The sequence below is a fragment of the Seriola lalandi genome, unplaced genomic scaffold, assembly GCF_002814215.2.
Source record: "Seriola lalandi dorsalis isolate HSWRI2012SDOR001 ecotype SW California unplaced genomic scaffold, Sedor1 jcf7180002054907, whole genome shotgun sequence".
NCBI classification, from domain to species: domain Eukaryota; kingdom Metazoa; phylum Chordata; class Actinopteri; order Carangiformes; family Carangidae; genus Seriola; species Seriola lalandi.
Window position 1 is genome coordinate 2,069,153 of NW_019525459.1, and position 23,820 is coordinate 2,092,972.

The 23,820-nt window shown below is 42.0% G+C and overlaps 1 protein-coding gene and 1 long non-coding RNA gene across 9 annotated transcripts in view; one reads left to right on the forward strand and one right to left on the reverse strand.

Annotated features, from left to right (window-relative positions):
* The window catches only part of birc6 (baculoviral IAP repeat containing 6), a 124,225-nt gene that overhangs the window by 76,717 nt on the left and 23,688 nt on the right, over positions 1–23,820 (forward strand). For all 8 annotated transcript variants that reach the window (XM_087169700.1, XM_087169703.1, XM_087169705.1 and 5 more), the window contains exons 65-67: positions 16,138–16,360; positions 20,641–20,786; positions 23,505–23,615. In XM_087169700.1, coding sequence (XP_087025826.1) covers positions 16,138–16,360; positions 20,641–20,786; positions 23,505–23,615 — 480 coding nt within the window. The remainder of the gene's footprint in view (positions 1–16,137; positions 16,361–20,640; positions 20,787–23,504; positions 23,616–23,820) is intronic.
* LOC111672965 (uncharacterized) lies at positions 2,582–4,677 on the reverse strand. Its single transcript, XR_002762052.2, has 2 exons — positions 4,370–4,677; positions 2,582–3,752 (listed from the first exon to the last, which is right to left on the reverse strand). It is a non-coding gene; the product is annotated as an uncharacterized LOC111672965 (long non-coding RNA).

Here is a 23,820-nt window from a genome sequence, read left to right on the forward strand (position 1 = left end):
AGTAATCGGATAAGACATACTTTTATCTTTTTAAAGAGCAATAGAAAATATAAAAAAGAGAGAACGGGTCCCTACGCTTCCATTTTCCCTCCCTCCCTCTATTTTCCAAACCATTCCATCAAATGTTGTCTGCTTCAACAGTGTAAGAACTCCATATGGATTAAACGAAGCTTCGATGCAAAGAATTTGCCTCGATCATTTTGTTAATGGAGTTTCTCAGAATCATTTCAGTCCTAATAACAAACGTATACCCTCTTAGAATGGAAGCCATACTGTGCTGCTACTTTAAAGGCGACATGTTGGCTGTGTTGATTGGTTCGCTCTCAGATAAACTCTCAGGATTAGGTGCATGACTGAAAAACAGTGATTTTCACAATTTCTTTTAATTTTCTCATTATCAGTGGGAACTTCGATGAACTTTGTGGGAAAGAACTCAATGGCAAAACTACAATGTCTGCACTGATAAATAGTTTTATATTAACAATGAATCAGTTCCCACCAGCTCCTCAGCTCTATAGAGACTTTTTATCTTATTTTAGTTTTAAGACACATGGTTTGGTTCTGTCTCACTGTTTGTACTGAGCAGGCAGCTGTTTTTTCTCTATCTTCAGACTGACAGCTGCTAAAAAATCATTCTTCTCTGGAGTTGGTGGAAACCAAAAAAAGCGTGAAATGTGTAGTGAATGTTTGACTTACATTCATGATGTGGTCAGAAACACAACGTTCTGAAACACGAGTTCCCAGGGTGGCCAAAAATCCATTTATGCAGCTTTAACAATTTAAAGGGAACAAAATCAATTAGTTAATGATGAATTGTCTCATACACCACCTTTAGAGGGAATTACTACAATAATATATTTAAACCAAGCATCATTAGCCATATTCTACAGTGTCCATTAAGGCAGTAGAATCATTAAAGACCAACCCATCCCTCTTCATTCCACTCCTTCAGATGTGTGGGGCTCATGAGGCTCCTGAAGAACAGACCTGCTCTCCTTTACTCACCCAAATACCCTGTTCACTCCACTGAGGTCACATCAAACAAAATGCTTCATGACGCTTTTTTCAACAGAAATATTCAACTGTCCGGACAATCCAACACGCAAAGTACACATTCTGGAGGACATTAAAGCCTGTTCTAAAGAAAAAAATGGAATAAATTAGTTTACTCCAGTAAAGCTTACTGGTTTCCACTGGTTTTTAATTCTGGGTTTACATTCCCAAGTGACAGTAAAGTAGTAAATCAACTCATTGACTGAGCCCGCCTGCAGTGGAGATAGAAAGCTTACCTGCATGTGATTTTATGGCAGCCCATTTGTCCAGCACCTGTGCCCTCTAGATGGAATCAAATTCACTGCAACTCATTAAAATCAAAACCACCCAACCTCCCCAAGAGAAAAATAATTCATCTCCAACTGGAGCTTCACTTCTCCCAACTGCCCCAAACACATTTTATTTGCCCTTTTGTCTTACCTTGTCTACCAGAACACAGACCTTTAATTCTCTCTGCTGGTGTCTGCCCTCCCGCCACAGAGCTCCTCAGCCCCGTCAGCCTCGCTCCACATGAATCATTGGTGTCTTGGCAAAGCCTTTTGGGATACATTACAATTTCCTCTGTCGCCCAGCACTCCATCACAGCCATTAGTGAGCGATAATACCTCTGAATGTCACCACAATGCTCATTTTTTCCCCATTGAAGAATGAATTTCTTGCACGTTTTTCCAGATCTGATGGATTTCTTTTTTGCTGTTATATTTATATATTTGTTGTTATTTCTACACCATGGTTCCTCTTTTGATTGATGAAGAAAAACAAGATTTAAAGTCAATCTAGGCTCCAGCAGGTGGCGCCACTATGGTTTTTGGTCCATCACTCATGTTGAGTGGGAGTGCACATGATGTTGGAAGCTAATGTTAACATGACTGGCTTGTTGGAGGTTGGTTGGTAATGATTAATCATTCCTGATGCCCTAGAGACTGTGTGGAAGCAGTCCCTGCTTTGCTGGACAGGCCTGTGTGAGCGTATGGAGCTTTCCTACCGCTGAATGAATGTGTGAACAGTGGGGGTGTCATTCAGACTGTGTTTCTCATTTGTAATTTCAGAGGTTTTCCCAGGCTGGTGAGAAAAGACTGCTTTTGATAGAAGGGCTTAACCTCGTGCACAGAAAAGGAGTTCTATACACAAACTGACACACAGGATTTCACCCATCACTTGAATCACTGGAGGCAGCATGAGGTGGAAGCACCACCTGCATTGCCATTCCAGATAGGCGCTTTCAGGTGGATGGGGGCGGGGATGGGAGATGGTGTGTTCTCTCAGAGATGTGTTATGGATCAGATTGAATATGTTTGCCATTCTGATTGCAACCCTCTCTTCCTTTTCCACTTGTGTTGGCAGACAACAAGAGCAGTCACTAGCCTGTCAGGCTGCCTCCATACCACTGTCTGTGGCTCTCAGCAGCCAAATGCAGCAATAAAGATCATCACATGAAAACATGAACCTCACCCCATGTGTGATTAAATCACCTGGTGATGATCCTCTCACACTCACTCCTGGGGGGTCTCTCACAGATGAGGCTCAGTTATGTGCTCTGATGTTTATTGTTCAAATGCACAATACATCTAGACTTTATTCAAATATTTAGAAAAGTCTTGTTAATACAGGAAACAGATTGCTGACACTACCCTGAAATCAACATGAACAATTATATCAAGAGAATCTTTCAGCCCCTCCCCCTCCCCCCATTCATCAGTGTGAAGCGGTGGTCAGAGGTGCAGGAGAAGAAGAAGGCCCAGTTCACCTCAGACGTCAATCAGCTGTATTGTTTAATTATAAGTCATTCACCACCCCCGCCCTCTGGCTGTTCACATTTTTGGGGAATTTCTATAAATTCATCCTCAGCATGATGTTAAAGTTGTTGCGGGGATACTCCTACATACAAATGTGTTTGTTTTTATTCTGAGGAGATGACGATAGAGCAGAGTTTGTCCAAAACCACATTTCTCTGACAGAAGCCCTGAATATAAACATGTTGGGCCCTGAAGTCTGACTGACCAACAGTTTCTCTAGACTGGCTTCCCACCATCCGTCTCACACACTCTGCTTTTAAACATGTTGCTTAAAAGCCCTTCAGGAAAGTAGCAGCTAAAGTCTCACCGACTGGAAAAGGAAGTAAAAAAAATGGAAATGTATCAGTGTCATCTTGTTTGGCTCATCTTTCCAGTGAGTCCAAGAAAATGAGATCAAGGTGAAGTTTGTATTTCCTGTCAGACCTTAGGCGGGTCAGTCCTGGCTGGGTGCTGGCTGGTGTCTGTCTGGCTCTGCTCAACCTGGTCCCAGCGTGGCCCTGTTCCTGTCATGTCCTCCAGCTCTTTGTTATCTCCCCGGCTTATGACTGTGACCTGGTAATATGGCTTCTTTGTATTCATCCTCAGCCAGTCTGTCCAGTTCACTCCTCGTCTCTCCAGGGAAGATGTTCATGCCAGATTCACTGTTTAAATTATCTCCTGCAGCTCACCTCAGTGTGTCCTGTCTTATAATAGCAGGTTTTATCCATTACTACGTCACAGTGTGGTGTAAATGTAAACAAAGACGATGACAAACAGGTTCAGGAATGTGCCAATGATGCCCAACATGGCCAAGATGGACTCCTCCTGCTCCTCCTTGGCCTCCAGCACCTGCACGTCCTCGAGGGTGATGACTGTGGTGCCCATGATCCTGACGCTCAGCTAACCTGGCAAGGGAACACTTATCTGGAATAAAAGAAAATGATGGCTGTCACACAACAGGATGCTCCTCTCCCTCCAGCTAATCTACCAGCTTTTCAGAAAAACCTGGTCCCACACAGGTCAGGGTTCAGGTACTACACCCACCCCCACCTCCCCCCAGAGGAAATCAATTGTGAATGGAACAAAACAATGGGCATGCAGAGTGGAGGTGTGAACACTGTGTTTATGACCTGATCCTCGACATCCTCAGACACTCCTCCAGCGCCAACGCTAACAGCACCCCCCACCCCCCACCCCCATGTTAGAATAAGCATGATTTAATGCTGTCATCTAGAGCCCCCTCACACCCGCCCACCTCTTTTAACATGCTATTATTGATTAACCAAACCCCCCCTGCAAGTAGTTGTTCTAAATGTGCCCCCCCCCCCATAAGAAGGAGCCTCAGAGAGTGAGGACAAGGAGCTGGAGATGTTGTTATCTCAAACTGAAAGTGTGAGCAGAAAGGTAAACAGAATCATTCTTGGCTCGGGGTTAAATGTAAACAGAGTTGTAATCATCTTCATCCTCATCCAGATCTCTGTGGACATGGTGTGGCCGTCCAGTAAATTCAAACCCAATAAATATAAAGTATAGAGGCTTACCCTAAGGCGTCTAAGGTGTAAGTCAACATCATCCAGCATGCTGTTTGGATCCTCACTGGAAAACCGCGGCATGCTACCACGGGTGGGGGGGGGCGTCTCCAGTGAATATCTCCTTGTTCCTCCGGTTTGTAGCCCCTCCTGTCAGCTTCAGCCCACCAGCCCCAAACTTCCCTTCAGATGAAGTTCACCCCCACACAAGTCTTTGCAGTCAGGTTTTAATCAGCAGGTTTGCATTGCTGCTGCTGCTGCTGCTGCTGCTACAGCACTAGCAGCCTCTGTTTAGGGGGCGAGGAGAAACCCTCTCCCCATTTGCCCCCTCCCACCTCCCCACCTTTCCTCCCATCCTCCCCATATCTTGAGTTCCCTGTCACTGCTTGCCTAAATTCCTCCCCCTCCCTCTCCAGTTTATTAGTAAACGTACGCAATCCCTCCTTCCCCTGTCCCCCACCCCTACCCTCAACGCTTGTTTGAGAACCCTCTGGGAAATGGAGCAATTAGTGCCTTTCAGAGAAGCATCCTTCCCTTCAGTGAAGCCCCTGTGGCAGCATCGTGCATGACTCTGTAGGATCAGCTGATGGTGTATCGGTGACACCCAGCCTCCGCTCAGCGGGGCACCAACACATTGCTCCTGGAATCAGCCGAGTCTGACAGGTGATATTCCAGCGAAGGAGGAAACACTGTAAAATCCCATGAAGCGGCAGCAGCTGGCAGTATAGATCTGCACCTACCGCCAGTGACAGCAGTGTTACGGTAGGGCTCCAGCGGCAGTTAGTCACCGTGGAAGAACAGTGCATTGCATAACCAATGATTGCGAGAGAGAGGATGGATCCTGATGGCCGTGGCAATGAAGGAGAAAAAGCATGAGAAGGAGAGAGAGAGTCAGGGAGGGAGGAGGAGAAAAGGAGGAGGGAGGGGGAAATGACATCGCTCCCGCTTACTGTTGTCTCCTCCCCTCACACTGCTGTGTGGGCTGGTTGTGCACACACAAACGCACGCACACACATGCACACACCCAAACAGCTACCACTTAAACAACATAAAAAAACCAAGGGAAAAAGCTAAAAAGGAGGTGAACTCACCTCCACTGTGCTCGCTGTTGTTTGGACAGACCAGTGGAGAGGGAGGAGGAAGGCAGTGTAAAGATGTGGGGGTCTGTGCATGCAGTTCAATATTCATGTCCAAAGCTTCAGACACACAGACACGGAGCCAGTCGAGCTGCTCTGCTCCTCTCTCTGTGCTAAACCCTCTGCACCTCTGTACGCTAGCAACAACTTCACTCACTCCAGCTTCTCCATCCTCCTCAGCTCCATGCGCAGTGTTGAGGTTAATAAATGTGGAAAACTGCTTTCCCTTCCACTTGTGTTGGTCAGTGCAGTTGTGCTGCTGTTCTAAATGTATGTCAACAGGCTTCTGATCCAGTCAGCTCATTTCTTCTAGCATTATGACTCACTCTCACTCCTCCTCCCTCTCCCTTCCTCACATTATCTTAATCCTGTTGTTTCAAGTCTCTTAAGGTGTGCTGCAAACGTCTGCTGCAAAACGCTAATACACAGAGTAATAGTTTGTATGTACATTTAATTGCACCTCTTAAGGTTTTTAACTTGCATTAAAATAAGTTGTTTGACTCATTTTCAGTTTTCCAGTGTAAAATGGCTTTATGTGGCATGACTGCAGCATAACTGATTTCAACCCTCAAAATGAATTGTTGTGTTTGTTTGTTGCAATCTTTGCACAGATCAGTCCAGGTCTCTATCTGCTGGTTATTGGTGATAACCAGCTGAAGCTGATGTTTTGATGAATACATGTACATTAAATACATTTACACATGAGCCCTGCTACTGGTCTTATTTAGACTGTCACTGCCATTAAGCTGCTCACTTGTTAATGAGCAGCCTGATTACATTTTGATAGGTGGTCTGATCACACATTCCTTTGGAGTTACCTCCATTTCTGTATAAACTTGTTCTAATCTAGATCTTCATCTAAGTTACAATAATAAACAAACACAATCTGTTTTATCTAATAACACAAATCATTTTGTTGCTCTTGTCCATATTGGGAACATCATTCAAACATCCAGTTTCGGTTGGAAAAATATGTGGACTGTTCACTTGTTATTCATAATAAACACCAGCTGATGTGAACCAGGACTCAAAACAAAGATCTCAGAGACTGGGGCTGAAGAAGAGTTGATGAGGATGAAGCAGAAAGGGTCACAGAGTTTAGATCTTCATCAGTCCAAAATCAGGCTGACTGTAAATGGAGATGATTCACTTCTGTGGCTACTCTCGCTAGAAGTGGACGTCCAGCTGAGATCATCAAAACAAGAAAAGTTTAGTGCAGATAATAAAAACTAAAAAGATTTTTCTGCATCACAGTAACATTTACAAATAGAATAGTGATGTATTTTATTTCTTTATTTATTGTTTTGTTTTCTTTCTGAGAGCCTAACTTTTCCTACTGATTGTAACCCAGTTAAAATGTCTGCACAGTGTATATTTACCCAAAACTAAGGTACTTGAGTAGCTCAGTTTATAAAGGGATACTTTGTGCACATAAATGCAGTCACTATTCCTTCTGTGCTTTGAAATGGCACAGAGCTTCAGGCCACTTTTTCTAGTTGCTCCACACATTCTTGCTTTGATGCACATTATCTACAGTGTCCACTGAGGCAGACTGTGTGTTGCCGGAGACATGTCAGAGTCTTACTATTTCAGCGACTCTCCTCTGTTCCATTGCCCTAGAGGGGGCACGGAGACCTGACATTGTCCAGCCATGAGCTTGAGTCAGAGTATTAGCCACCCACTCGGTGTGACCTGCATGCTCAACGCCTTCTTCCCCTTGGGAAGGCAACAGGCACCCATCCCTTGTAGCAGCAACCAGCCCACGCACCAGCTTTCCTGTTCACCCATGAGTTGAGGCCCTGTGGTAACCCATTTAATGTGTCGTAGCTTTGTTTTTCATGGAGCGAAGCAGTGGGTGTGTGGAGCAAACCAATAACTGTCATATCCTGTGTCTCAATTGCTTTGTTATGGAAGCACTGGGTGGGATGTGTTATTACCAAGACATTAACAAACTGCCACAGTGGTCACAACAAATTCCACCAGTGTTTATTTAATAACGAATATAAGTAATGTGCAGTGGGCTGTTCTCTTAAAGCTACATTCATCACCCTTAAGTTTATTTATTTCTGCCACTTGGGGGCAGAAGAATAAGCTGACAAACCCGCAGCCCTGACACAGTCGTACGAAGTTGTCATCAGTAACATTACAAAAGGCCTTTTTACCCAGGCATGAAGCTGGATTGGAAATACATTAGCAGTCACTTGGTCTCATGTTTTTGGCCGCCTCATGACTTTAAGTCCAATATTTATAATATTTATATAAATAGTAGACTGTGTACTGTCGGTTTTCCAGAGTTTGTTTGCTTAAAACTGAATACTATGTTTTTAATACTGAGACTGTTGAATATTTTAAAGTTGAGAAAATATAATAATGAAATATTGCTTAATCTGGGGTTGGGTCATGGTGGCAGCAGGTCAAACAAGGTAGTCCAGACGTCCCTCTCCTCAGTGATATTTTCCAGCTCCTCCTGGTGGATCCCATGGTGTTCCCAGGCCCGATGATAAATAATCTCTCCAGTGTTTTCCGGGTCTACTCTGGTGTCTCCTACCAGTTGGACAAACCTGGAAGACCTTCACTGGGAGGCGTTCAGGGGGCATATAACCCACCTCAACTCACTCAAATGTGAAGGAGCAGTGGATCACATGTGAGCTTCTACTGGATGTCTGAGTTCCTCACCCTCTCTCTAAGGCTGACCCAGACACCCTGTGTAGGAATCTCACAGCCTCATTCTTTCAGTCACTACCCAGACTCATGACCAGAGGTGAGGCGCGGAACAAAGATCAACAAGTAACTCGAGTGCTTTGCCTTCTGACTCGGCTCTCTCTTCCCCACAATGGTCCAGTACAACATTCGCTTTACTGCTGATACCGCCCCAATCCGCTTGTCATTCTCCCACACCACCCTACCCTCACTCGTAAACAAGACCCAGAGATACTTAAATGCTGTCACTTGGGGTAAGTCTCACTCATATCTCTGGCAGTTAAGAAACTACTCAGTGAGCTGTGGAACCCCGAGTCTTCACACTCTGCTTCCTTCTCAGAGGACATGTTGGTCGGGTTCAGGAGTTTCTTCTCAAAGTGTTCCTTCCCATTTCCCAACATTATCCTCAGTCCGAGTCAGCAGTTCTCCTCCCCCTGCTGAAAACAGCCGGAGCCAAGCCCTGCTTCCCCTTTCTTAGATGTCGGAAGATTTGCCAGAACTTCCTTGATGCCAACCAAAAGTCCTTCTTCATGGATTCCTCGAACTCCTCCCACTCCTGGGTTTTTGCATCTGTGCTCCCCAAACCACAGGGTGGTGGCTCCATGTTAGTTCTTGGGACATTTGCCAGCAATGGTAATCCATCAAACAGTTGTGGAGACATTTCAATCAAAACTAAAAATGTTCACCTGATGGTGGCACTAAAGGAAAGTCAGAGGATTGTGTATTAATAATTGATTATCCTCTGGGAACTATAAATGTCTGTCCGTCTCTCCAGTAGTTGAGATATTTCAGTCTGCACCAAAGGACCAAGTCTTTGTTGGTTCAGCATTGGGAGTAATCACTGTCATATTTTCTGCACTTATTTGATTTGCTATGAAAACTTGCTATAAGTATTGATTATAGGAGAGTAAATGTTTACACCATTTTACTTATATTTATGGTGGCATTTGTAAAGGCTCATGTAAGCAGCATCTCAGCAGTTTCTCCAGTCTCCTTGAATGATGGCAGCAGTCAGGAAACATTGAGATGTTTTATGAATAATTTTCCATCAATGATGATGTAGGATGGCCACTCTGTTGGACGATCATACACCCACAAACAACTGCAGCACAGGCCAATTAAGGGCAGTTATCAAGTGTGTTAATCCTGCGCTTGCACAGCTATCCTCATTAGAGAAGAACCATGCTCCCAGGAGCTGAATCATGAGCAGCTCTGAAATGATCAGTGTTGTTTCACCTAGAGGCTGAACAGCTTTATCTAAGATGAGGTATTTTATGTTTATGTTGAAGGAATTTCAGGGGTATTGAGGATTTTTGAAGCATTTGCATTTTGGCTGCAGGGACTCTGCCCCCTACTCCGACAGTCAGTTAACTGAAACTGGCTGTTATTGTCTCTCAAATATGGATATGAATACCTGATGTTTTCCCATCACTTCTTAGCCCTGCTGTGGCACCATCTTCAGTAATAAACAGCATAGAGGTGTCAATTTCTAAACAAGTTCCCTTTTCAAAACCTTTTCTGTTCCCTGTGTGGATGCCCCCTCCCCCATCCTACACCCCCAGTAAAATACCAAACATCAGTCTGTCAGCTGTAATTACAGGAATCTTCAGCCATCTTTGCAAGGGACCACAGGGCAGAATGGGTAGTAAATTGGATGAAAAGTGAGGCAGGAGACACGAGTGGACAACAGGGTTTTGGGGTTAATTAGAATTTCTCTGTTTGGCATTTGATAACAGTGCAGAATAGTCCGTGGTTGATTAGCAGTGTTATTTCCAGGTTTTAACTATTTGGCCAAGAAGTATTTGAGATGAGATGTTGTTGTTGTTGTTGTTGTTGTAGAGGTGAGAAAGGATGTCTACATGGTATAAAATACATGTATCTTTACTTTTTATTAGACAGAGCACAGTAAGACATACATATTAGAAAAGTCATGGAGTATTTTTTATAATGTCATGGAGAAACTAGGACATATACTGAGTGAAACTGCACCCCAATTAAATCTTTTATCAGACTGTGCCTCAGGCAGTTAATTAAGTGCCTGCAATGCTATTGCATTGAAGTGATCACTGTGCAATAGCATTCACACTATTGTTCTTTAAATCTTTATATTTTATTCTTACTTTTCACCTTTCCACGGTCTGTAAGTACTCCTTCATACTTTTTCGAAAGTAACCATTCAGAAACCATTCAACTATCAAAACGTTCAGCTTGTTCTGTAGATTATCGGATGTATACAACGTTTTTCTGCTATTTATAAATTTCAAAATATTAAGCTTTTTATGCAATTTAAATGAATGGAGACAAACAAATATGAGCTGCTTCCATCAGCAATTAAGGCATTTTTCAACCATATCATCCCATTCAACATCAAGCTTACAAGTTCTGCTTTTAATCTTCAGCAATTGCTTGAGCTACTTCAGTATTGCTTGAGCTACTACAGCATTGCTTCAGCAGTTGCATCAGCTTCTTCAGCATTACTTCAGCAATTGCTTGAGCAACATCAGCATTGCTTCAGCAATCTCATTCAGCACTGCATTTTCTACTTTCATTTTGTCAATCTAACTAACTCCACATTACATATACTGTATTGTAATTGGTAGATTACTTTGGAGCTACTTTTGACTCCAGAGACACGTACTTTATATAACTGCATTGAGCAGAGTCTCCTTTCTCAGAAAACTAGCTTTTGCTGATAGGATTTGATAGTCTTTGATTGGCAAGCCAGAGGTTGAGAGGTGTGTCTCAGCTGAGTCCAGGTCTCACTCAGTTGGAATTAAGCACTTAGGATCACTATGGTAACCTCTACGTGCATATGGACAGACAGAGCTGATTCAGATCAGCTAATTAGACTGTGGTGTTTATCAAACATTTGGCAGTCTTTATGCCTCCATGCTGGCGACAGCCAGAGCCGGAGACATATTGGTTTCAGGATGTCTGTCCATCCATTAGGACAAACGTCCAATTCTGGTGTACATGATATCTCAGTAACGCCTTGACAGAACTCAAATTTGGCACAATGTTCAAAGTTCAAGGGCGCACTAACCTCAAAACACATAGTTTTGGCTTTGTGAACTGATCTCCAGAACACCTTGAGGGAGCGTCATCAAATTTGGCACATCATTTACTTGGACTCAAGTATGAACTGATTACATTTTAGTGGTCAAAGGTCACAGTAACATCACAAATTATGATTTTGGCCTCGTGTATACAGTGTCTCCAGATCTCCTTGAGGGAATCCCTTCAAATTTTGCACAAATGCCACTTGCACTCACGGATGAAGTGATTAGTCTTTGGTGGTCAAAGGTAAAGGTCATGGTGACCTCAGAATACACTTTTTAGCCATTACTTAAGACTATCACAGGCACAGAGTTAGTTGCAGCTCCATTTTAAATGTTAGTTGCTGGCATTTAACAATGAAGCTCAGCTTCAGACTTTTCTCAGCAGCCAGCAAAGCAGTTTAGCTTCAGCTTGGGCAGAAGCAGCAATCCCACCGCAATTTCTCGGGAAATTGCAATGTCTAGTTTCAAGCTGCCCCCTGACATGCCATGCTAACTCATGCAGCCTCTCACGTTCAGGTCTGCAGGCCCGTTAACTATTCATCAGCCTGAGCATGCAACATGGCTATACATAGCACCTATCTCTGAATGCCCCCCAGAAGGCCCTAAATCACAGCAAGTGGAGGCCCGCTGTCCGCAGCACAGTGATGACTGCAGGTCAGCAATACCACCACTGTCATAGCTGTGATGGATGTCATGCTGCTTGTCCTGTGGCTGAGAGCAGGCTTTGCGTTTTCTTAGTGCTGCCTCTGCACCACTGAACACTGAAAGGTGAGGTCTTTAGGATTTCAGGGAAGTTGGAGTTTATTTACTGAACAGGGAAAATGATTTTCTCAGCAAGTGCAGTTGTGAACAGTACCCAACAAATCAGTAAGAGTTTGTGGAAGTGTGTTACCGTAGTTTTACATCATTAAGAACAACATGTTTATGTTACCTTGGAAACCTTGCGCCCACGTTATTGTGTCATTAGGCTGGAAATAAGAGTAAACACTTGGGATATGTGATTAGGTGTACAGGGAACACCTGAGATCTAAAGAACGCCTTGAGGGAATCTTTTCAGATTTTGCACAAACGTTCACTTTAACTCAACTCAACTGCCTAGATTATCGTGGTCAGATTATCGTTGGTCAAAAGTCAAAGGTAAGGGTCACTATGACCAAGCACATTTTTGGCCATAGGTAAAGAATTCACACACTAATTAACTGGACTGGTTGGTGAACGCATCCAAGCACGAGGTGATAATTCTTGTTCAGCTTTAAAGTGATATTATACTATCTGTTAATTTACATAGCACTTATTGAAATCTGAGACAACAAAGTGCTTCACCAGGATAAAATAACAAAACAAGCAACAAACACATGCAGACAAATTACTCAAGATAAAAACCAAAAACAATAAAAACAGAAACACAAATAAGCAAGGTAAAAATATGTTAATTATTCAAAAAAGTATTCAAAAACTTAGTAAAAGAAATGTGTTTTTAGAAGCGATTCAAAAGAAGATATTGATTTTACTTTTAAGTGACTGAACTGGATCATGTTTTTATGGACCACCACCATGTTGAACTTTGAATGATCAGCCAGAGTTTATATAGGTTTATATCAAGTTTCATGGTAATCCATCCAGCAGTTGTTGAGACACTCGAAACCAAAATGATCAACCAGCTAGTGAAACTAAATGAAAAGACACCAATGACAGTAAGATTCATCCTCTCGGGACCATGACTGTCTGTTGCAAGTGTTTTGGCAACCTCTCCGGTCGATGTCATACATTCCACTCAAAAGTCCAGCTCATGGTGGTGCTCAATGAAAACTTTTGGAACCACCAAAGTCATTTGTATTCTGATGGATCCAACCTGCCATCACTGAAACCACACAGCTAAAAAAAAAAAAACTAGAATCACCTCCTGGTGGTTGTCTGCCTCCACCACTCAGACTAGTCTCAGATTACATCCCTGTTTATCCAGAGTCTTATTAAATATGAACCATTTGTGTGTATAATTTCTGTGAAGCCTTGAGTTATGGCTAAAAACTGTTTTGTGAGGTCGCACTGACCTTGACCTTTGACCACCAAAGTCTAATCAGTTCATCCTTGAGTCCAAGTGAATGTTTGTGCCAAATTTGAAGAAATTGCCTCAAGGTGTTACTGAGATATTGTGTTCACAAGAATGGGATAGACAATCTGAAAACAATACACCTCTGGTTCTGACTGTTGCCAGCAGGAAGGCATTAAAAAAACATCCCATGGTAATGTTGAGCTGATCATTTTAATTGAAACAGTCTTGTTATGTTTTAAGAACAAATTAATTTCAAAACTTTTATTCTTAATGAACAGTTTGTGTCCTTCACATATTTGGTCTATATATTCTTCACTTTGTCTCTTTCAGTAGTGTCCTCTTCTCCCTCCCCTTGTTTATTTAAAAAAATATATGTATTTAAAAGGTGTGGGTGGACGTCCTGCCTCTTCCTTTTTCATTAACAAGTGTGACATTGGCACAGGAGCAGGAGGAGGCATTCTGATGAGTTATTGTGGTGGTGTATGTAGAAGGGATTGAGATTCCATGCTGGGCGCCATCCACAGACACTAGTTATAGGACCGGAGAGCAGATTAAAGCCCGGGGAGGTCAGTGTTGTGCAGGTTCTGGTAGGAGGACAGTAGGGAGTTGGGAATTTCAATATAAATGTAAAACAGTCTGGTGCCACAAACAAGAGCTGTTCTATTTACTTTGAGGCTGACACTTCAGGGCACGCACATGGATGCACAAGTACCTCCACACACACTAAACAGACCCTCACAAAATGATGCAGCTCACATGCTCAGCCTGTTGATAATTATCTCAGTTTCTCAACAGACCCTTGTATCTGATTGGTTAGACAAGTGCTGGTTGATGCAACTGACAGGCCACGGCTGAAAATTAACCCAACACACTGAGCCTTTCATGACATTTTCTCATCTTCGTTTTAGTATTGACACAAGCCAGCCTCTCTCTAAACCTCTGCCTCCCTCTCGCAGTGAAATGTCACCATCAGGATTCACTTCAGATGTGAATTTATCTGAAATTCCACAGTGTTTTTGCCGCTTTAGGCAGAGCTCTCAGGACTTAAACTACTGGATGGATTACAGTCAGTTTTTCTGCAGACAGAATACACCCCAGTGACTGGTGATCCTTTGACCTCTCAGTTCACTTTTTCACTTTTCCAACAAGTGTGTTGGATCTTAGTTCTGTGTTCATTGGTTTGCTACAGTGACTGGTTAGTGTTATCATCATGTTTGTCCATTACCTTGGTTTACAACACTGACATGGCTGCATTTGGTTAGTAAACACTCCCTGCTAAACATCTGCATGTTAGAATTGTCATGGTCATTGTCACTCCTGATAACTCCCCACTTGATTACTACCCAGAGGGCATTTCTCTGCCTAGTTATAATTTCTGTGATACCTTTTCACCTGTGTGGAGCTGAACCCTGGGGTTATATGTTCAAATGTAACATTGTACCAGTGCACCTGTGTTTTCTTAGTTTTTATCTGTTAGTGCACCGTGCGTCAAGCTCTCTGCCTGCTCCATCATGTTGTTCTGGTCTCTGGACTACATCTACCTTCCCCTGCTTTTTGTCACCAGTGCACGCACTTCACAGCAGGCTATGAAATTAGGTGACTGGTTTCCATAAAAATTTAAGATTTTTTTGTATAATGCCAATTCTGTCAAAGTGAAATTGGAGACCCACAATCGACGCAGAGAAACATAATATCCGCTACTTCACCTGTGAAGACCACCTGTGTGAGCACAACTTGAGGTTTGTGTACATAAGCCAGGGTGTGATTGTTAAACTGATCAAGTCTTGTTGTCATTATGAAGAAGAGAGAGAAAACATTGAAGGGCAAGTTTTTCTTCTGATGCTGGTGTTTGCTGCTGAGCCTGAACCTTGACTTGGCAAACGCCTCCTGCTGACTCAGGCTGCAGAGCCACGATCCGCGTCCTGGTGTTTCAGACCTCAGTTCAGTCGAGACGTAGGAGCTGTCAGGTTTGGTTGGTGAATTTTAGAAACTACTGAGGTAGACTGTCACAGACACACACACGCACTACATGTCACCAGTACAGGCTCTTACTGCCTTGTCTTAACACTTGTCTCCTGATTGAGACATTTTTTCCTTCCACAGTGCACCTCTGACACCCCCAACCTGCTCCTGTCTGAGTCCAGCTCTCTGCCCTGAGGCTTCAGTTCAGAGTCGATTTCCTTATTGTTCTGTCTCATTTCAGAAAGAGTCCATTCTTCACCCTCAAGCTGCTTTGACCAGTTAGCATGTCATTTGTCTTTGGCTGAAGATCTGATCATCTTCAGTATCAAACTCTCATAGTTTGCTGCTATCTGTCTCGTGATTCAATGACACTTGTTCTTTCCGCAATCAGTGTAATCACCAAACAGTCTGCTGTTTTTCTTCCCTCATCTTCCTCTGATCTGAGCATAGCTGGACAACACACACACACACACACACACACACACACACACACACACACACATAATGTTTTCTTCTGAGCTTGGACTGTTACACAGGGCACAATTCATCAGCCTGGCCTGTCCTCTGTAGTTTTCTCTTTCTAAAAACCCTGGAAACGGTAGAACAGCAAACAGAGTTGGCTTTAATTGTGTTGATGTTGTTGTCGCAAAGGTAGAACACAACGTTCTCACTCAGCCCTGATTATTGTGCTGCAGGTCTCTAAACACATTTCATACAGAACTGAAACTTTGACATCCAGACCCTGTTCCCAACCAACCATAATAACAAACATGCAGCTGTGTCAGGCTCAGTGTCACCTACCTAATACTGTGAACACGTCTCTGTATCTTTTGTCATCTTACACTTTGAATCCTTCTCATCTCTCTGCAGTTCTGGACATGGCGCGCCACGTGCCTTTATACCGGGCACTACTGGAGCTGCTCAGGGCCATTTCCACCTGCACCGCCCTGGTCCCTCTGCTGCTGCCTCTGTCTGGAGACCCGGGGCAGAGTGAGGAGGAGGAGGATGAAGAACACTCTGAGGGACAGACCTCTGTTGGGATGCTGCTGGCCAAGATGAAGACATGTGTGGACACATACACCAATCGCCTCAGGTGAGATGGAGAAAATTAATCGAACTTCATGGTTACACAGAACGTCAAGGTGATTAATCACACATTCTCTCATTCTCATCACACAAGTGTCTTCTGGGCTGAAGCTGACTTCATACATGACAAATTCTGTCTGATATGATACTTTCATTTCATTAATTTCACCATTCCTGAAAATTCACCCAGTGTTTCTGACTGTCTTCTTTGGTATACTGATGAACTGAGAATCTTTACATCTGTAGCCCTGTTCACACTTGGCATTTAAATGCACCCTGAAGGATGTGACATGGCACTGAGGTTCAGCCACTGAGCTACTTTTGGAGGTAGTCGGGGACATGTGGAGAGATGTGTTTTGTACAGAAAAAGGCTTTAATCTCACCACGAACATGAACTTAATGAACAGTAAAAGAAAACTGCTGAGGATTAAAGGAGCTGTTTGTACGTTTTGCTATTGCTACATAGCTAATTTTAGCATTAACAGCTATTTACTTAACAGTCTTGACAAAAGCGTCAGATATCATTGTATTTATAATACAGGAGGTTATAATACGTCCTCTGTGCAGCTGCTTCTTCAGAGCAGACTGGACGCTACAGTGACTCAGTATCAGAAAAGTGACGAGATGGGCCGACTGGACTGTGGCTACCTGGTAAGTATGCTAACTTCAGAAGAGGAAAAGACGTGATAGAAATAGTAAAGTAAAACAAGAGGGTTGCTTTCCACCCCTCAAGACAGCTGTTGGCGAGTTTGGTGCTGAACTCAAGATTCTTCTAGACTGGGAAGGTAAACAGTTGTTAAAGAGTTGGCTATGTAGCAATAGCAAAACTTACAAATAGCTCCTTTAACCACTGTACCTCATACACATGTGCAATAAGGATTAACATGCATCCGACATCAAACACGACCACAACATCCTCCTTCACTCAGAGCTTCTTGACAACTGTCTTTTTGCTGCCATGCTGGGTTTACATATATGTACACACAATACATACACACATCAGAGTGCCTTACTATGAATGATGTATCTGCTGGTATTTTTAGAACATCCTGTCATAAATGTTGCAGCAGCCGTCGTATGGCAGCAAGGTTCATCTAAGGTACCACAGGAAGAAAACCTGACAAAGTCCAGCATTAAGTCCAGCTTATATTTGTAACTACTGTTTTCTGCCCTTAACAAGTGAAGAATGATGAGCTCTGTTAACAAATGCATAACTCAGTGAATGACCTGACACGTCACACAGATAAAACATGAATGTCTTTGATATCAGTGCAAGGCAGTATCACCTGCAACCCGTCCCTACTGTGCCTCTGATTGGCTCTGACCCTGATATTCTTCTTCACTGAGTGTGAGTGGGGAAAAAATAAGGCATGTGTGTATGTGTGAAACCGTGCCCTGTACTCCTTAAAACATACCAGTAACTCAAAATGAAGAGAACTGTAAATAAACTGTGAAACTGAAATTGTTTTTTCATCGAGAAAAATTCAGCAGTGACAGTCACACCTGTCCCTGGACCTCTGAATATATTTTAGATAGTGTTTTGTCCAGTGTACCCTGTGCACTGTTTTACACTGAATCTAGCAATATGGATTAACGTGGAACATAGGTCAGAATTGCATCTAAATCTTCCTTTGGTTCTTTTGTACAAAGTTCCAAATCAAAAAATTTTTGCAGATTTAGCATTTGTAGGTAAAGTAAGGAGGTAATGGGTTGAGGCCACCTCCGCCTCCCAACAAAATTCTAATAGGCCTACTTGTTTTTTCAGTACTTGGTGGATTTGACGTTTCTAACTTCAATTAGGGCTGTACCCCATCACGGCAATGTAGTGAAAACTGTTAGCCCATAGGCTTCAAAAGGCAAGGACTTCTCCTCCTTTTCCTGCAATTAAATCATAAAATGGGGAAATATTAAAATCCCCTCAAGACATCAATAAGAGATTCAAAGAATATTATAAAAAAAAAACTGTACCCTTCAGAAGTGAACCCATCACTGGATGATTTGGAGGTATTTTTTAGTAAAATAAATTTGCCTACTCTATCCACTGAAGATAGAGAAAATCTTGAAATTTCTCAAGCAGAGATTTTGGCTGCCATCAACAAACTGGCCAATGGTAAAGCCCCTGGCAATGATGAGTTCAGTATAAATTTCTATAAAACTTTATCATCCAAATTAGTTGATAAACAGCAAAAGGTTTTCAATGAGGCCAAGGAAAATGGATATCTACCTGACTCAACACATTTTTCCATTATCACAGTCCTACTGAAACCTAATAATGACCCCTTAGAGTGTGGAAGATATTGCCCTATCTCACTTCTTAATTCAGAAAGGAAAATATACGCAAACATTTTTGCTAGAAGATTAGATGAAATCCTACCTACTCATTCACATTGATGAAATTGGTTTTGTAAGGTCCAGACAAACTGCAGACAGTATGAGAATACTGATTCATAAAATGCATTACAGCAATACAACAGATGAACCAACAATAGCGGTGTGTCTGGACGCTGAAAAGGCATTTGACTGTATTGAATGGTCATATCTTCTCAAAACATAGAACTAATTTGGGTTTGGTCCAAATTTTATAAATGGCATTTCATTGATATACTTAATTCATAAAGCCAGAATAACTACCAATAGCATAATCTCTGAGTCATTTGAGTTTAGGCGAGGGACACCTTAGGGGTGCCCTTTGAGTCCTACATTACTTGTTTTGTCATTAGAACGTTTGGCCATACTAATTAGAGAAAACCACGATATTAAATCAATTGCAGCTCCAGTAACAGAGATGCAGACTTTCATTTTTGCAGATGATATTCTCCTAACATTATCAGATTCTCCAACATCCCTTAAATATACTCTGAGGGAGTTTGGAGCTACATCAATATAAAATTAATTGGGATAGATCTGAGGCTTTACCTTTAAATGCTCGCTGCCATTAAGTACATGATATGAGAAACCCACATGACAGAAAATTGAAAACCTTTGCTCCAGCTTAAAGCTACATATGTTGTTCAAAATAAGGATTTTTTTAAAAATATATGCAAATAAGATCACAACTGACCAAATATCTAGGGAGAGCTATAGTCATACCCAGGTTGACAGATATTGAGTCCAAACTACGATTAATGGTCAAAATGAAGGACAAATGTGTCCAAATTATATAAATTAGTGAACAAAGCATCAGGAGACAATTGGAATGCAATTCACAGAAATTGGGAAACCGACTTAGGGATATCCTTGGAAACTGTAGCATGGGATCATGTATGGAAAACACTTTACAAAGTATCTGAATCGGTCAAGAATAAAAATGATAAATTATAATTTTCGTGCACAGAACATATTTTACTCCTGTTGGATTATATAAAATCGAGAATCCTTAGTCATACTCCCAAAGTAAAGTAAACCATCCATTTCCTTCATGTACTTTATGTATTGCTGTATTGTATGGATGGCTTGAACTAGATTTATGTTCAGCCCATTCTCTAGACCCTCCCCCTTCCTTTTTTTTCTTCTTTTCTTTCTCTCTCTTTCTTTTTCACTTTGTTTACGTATCTGCATCAGTATATAAGTCAAATGTACCATCTCATTTTTTCCATTTGAAAAAGAAAACCCAATAAAAGTTCAAGTAAAAAAAAAAAAAAAGAGAGTGAAAATATCACGGCAACCACGAGGGAGCTCATCCATGAAAATTGACGTCAGCCATAGCAATGGAGTCGCACTCTTAATTTAGGAGTTTTCACTTTTCCTTAGTAAAAGTTGGTCTCAGCAGCTTTGTGAAGAGGATTTAGGAGAAAACTTTTAGTTAAAAAGTTTAAGCGTGACTTAGGAGTACTCTTAGTGGTAAGATAAAATGCTTTGTGAATACAGGCCGAGGACAAAGGAGAAGGACTACAGCTTCTCCAGAGGGCGCTGGAGAAATCAGCAGCTGGTTCAACATACTCTGAATGGCTCCAATTATCCAAAACATGAAAGAATATGGGTTACATTACAGAAGCACATTTGATGAGTTTTTGTGGTCTTGATTGTTTTCTGTCTTTATATTGGATCCCTGGATGGGATTAACATCACTGACCAACACAGGCGACGGTGAAATAAATCATGCTTGAATGGAGATTAAGTTTGGTACGACCTGTTTCATTCTTACACGGAGTTTGAACAGACTTCTCTTCTACCACAACAACTCCACATTTAATATGTGATGCAAACACTGCTACAGATTCCTTTAACTGAGCTTTCAAACAACAGCCAGTTCTCCATTGTGACTGAAAGTATATTTGTATGTTGCAGGTCAAAGAAAGATAAGAGTAAAGGTGTGGTGAAGACTGAAAGCTCAGATCCAGAGCCTGAGGGTTTGACTCTGCTGGTCCCTGACATCCAGAGGACGGCTGAAATAGTATACACTGCCACAACAAGCCTGCGGCAGGCCAACCAGGGTATGTATACAACATACATGTGTGTTTTTATTTCAGTTTCAGCAGCTCATGCAATCATAGTCGCAGTTTTACCTGTAGCTGTTTCTACATTATGTATCAGTAGGAGTAAATTAATGTATAAATAAGATGAAGACATTTTGTGTGAAATAAATACTGCAGTAAAATCACCATAATGTCAAGCATTAATAGAGAAATGAATGGATTTCTCTTTAGCTCTTCCTCTGACAGTGAAATCCCCAGGGAATAAAGCTAAACATAAAGTTAGAAATACATTGGACCTTTTAAAACCCTCTCTATGTTTAGTTAATCAGAAGGTCTCAATTCCCTCAGCCGTGACTGACTGAACACAACAATTTAATCTTCATCAAGGAGGTTATTGACCAACAATCTAAAGCTACAGGTTAAACTCAGCATACTACAACCTACTGGGCTGATTTAACCACAATTCACCTCTCCCAACAATCACAAACCTGGTCCAGGACCTTGATGGGTTCTGATGCTTGGCCCAGTGCTTCACAGATCCAGTCTGAAACCTCCTGCACTGGGGACACCCCAATTAATATTAAACATGTAATATTTAGGATTTAAAATCTGGATGAATACAATTATGATTGCATCGATCCCAGAGCAGCTGATGCTGTTATCAAACAACAGTTAATACTCCCGACCTTGAGGTTAACATTAGCTAGCATACTAGCTGTTAAAGACAGATATTAAAACTGACAGTTAAAATCTCACTGAAGACAGCCTGTGTTGATTGTGTCTCTCCATCCATGGCTTCTCCATGAGATCACGTGAGGTGGTACATCGCGCCCTGACTGATCTCTGCGTCTCTTGTAATTTGATATCCGTGGTTCTTCATGGACTGTGTAAACCTGAGGTCTTGTTTTGAAAACTGGCCACTTTTCCTGTGTAGAGATGAACAGTCTGTTCTAACTTTGTCACAGGATTCAGACACTGAAGGATTGTAAAGGGCAAAGCAGCTGTCTTCACTTGTTTTTGTATGGGGACATAAAGAAAGGAAAATCTTCTTGTTAGCCATTAGTCACATTAAAGTATCACCATCAGTGTCCTCCGCATGATGAAACATTACACCTTCCCCATTACTTTGTTGCTACATGGTACACAATGTTAATTATCCCCCACCTGCCCTTTTCCTCCAGCTCCCTCCACATAAACACCATCTGACTAATCACTTGAATACAGATAAAGATCAATGTCATGTCACTCCTCATAAAGAAATCCATATTATCAAGGCCTTGGCAGTCATATATCATAGAGTTGTAAAGTGTGCAGCATTAGACCCTGACAGATGTATAATCATGTTCTTTAATACAGAGGCTCATGATCAGACAGGAGCAGGAAATTATTGATCCAGAAGTGTTCCTCTGACATATCGATGTACCTGTCCCAAAACAACAGCCCAAATACATGACATCAGCAGCGTCTTAGTCCACGTTTTCACACACTGTTTTTCTCTGGCAGGTCGTTGGGGAGCGCTTCATAAAAAAAAAAACACTATACATGGGATTTTCTTCTATGACAACAATATCTTGACAACAAATTACGTCCCTCTTGTATGACAAACGAGCGTTTCCTCTTGCCTCTTATTACTCTTTGTTTGACATTATTGATAAAAGCACAACACTTCAGTGTCCGACCAACCTGCTAATATATCAGACGGCTCAGAATAGACAGAAACAGCCAGAACAAGCTTCTCCTCCATGGTCTTGGTTACCAGGGTGACGAGTACTGCTCCATCTGATTGGTTGTCTGAAAAGAAGCTACAGGGATGACCAGGTCCTTTCTGAAGATTGTCAAGTAGAAACACAAAAACAGCAGAACTCTGAAAAAGGAATCTGGATGCAGCAGATTTTTCTCTCACACTTTCTCCTCATTGGCAACAATTGAAAACATATACTGGTGCTCAGAAAAATACTCCTGGACACACGCCCTTATGCTTCCAGGGCAGGAAATCGTTTGAATTTAATCAATTCCAAGTCTGCTTATCATTTCCTATATTTTATTCCAAAATGGTAAAAAAATAAGAGGTCAATTGTTTAGATTACAGGGCGAGCTGATGGCCAAACGGTTAAGGCTTATAGCACATGGGCTCAAATACCCTGAGCAGCGAGTCCCCAGTTCGATTCCTGGCTAGCCAGACCATTTGCTGCATCTCTCTCTCTCTCCGCATTTCTCCCTGTCTCCACTGCAGCTAATAAAGGCATAAAATGCCCAAAAAATAACTTAGAATAATACATGTATAATATATATATATCTTTATATCCTTTATATCCATTCACTTATTAACACAGACATTTTGTTTGTTTACACAGTCTAATGCCTCACTGGTCCTGTTTCATACCTAGTTTGATGTCACTGTGTTCCAAGATCTCAGAAATTACTCTGTTGATCCAAATTATAATGAATCATAATTATTCTTTATTGACATGTAGAATTAGTGGGGATGTGACACACTTTATCTTGAACATGCTGAGTGTTATTATGAAGGAAGAAACAGCAGGTTAGTTTGAAATTTTAAATCAGTTTTTCCACTGGTCCAGATCAGGGTTGTGTAACATAAAGCATGTTTTACATAGAAGTAATTAATCCATCACTTCCACAGGTTTAGTTAAGATGGTCACAGGCTTTCTGTAGTGCTTATTTGTGTACATGCATGCGCTTTATTCACACTGCTCTTCATGATCTTTGCTCCAGAGAGGAAGCTGGTGGAGTCTTCAAGGAAGGTGTCGAGCCGGCCCAAGCCCCTCTCCATCCTCCGCTCTCTAGAAGAGAAATATGTAGCTGTCATGAAGAAGCTGCAGTTTGGTGAGTTTATATGTCAATGTGTGTTTGTGTGTGCGTGCACATTTATATACATATATCTTGTTGATGCTGCTCATGCTTTTGGTTTTACTCCACATGCATACATGACCCAAAATCCCTCTGTAGAGTTCCTCTTTTCCCCACATCCACACACTTCTCTGTTTGATATTACCCATAATGCTTTCATGCCAGAGCCCTGAAGGGGAAG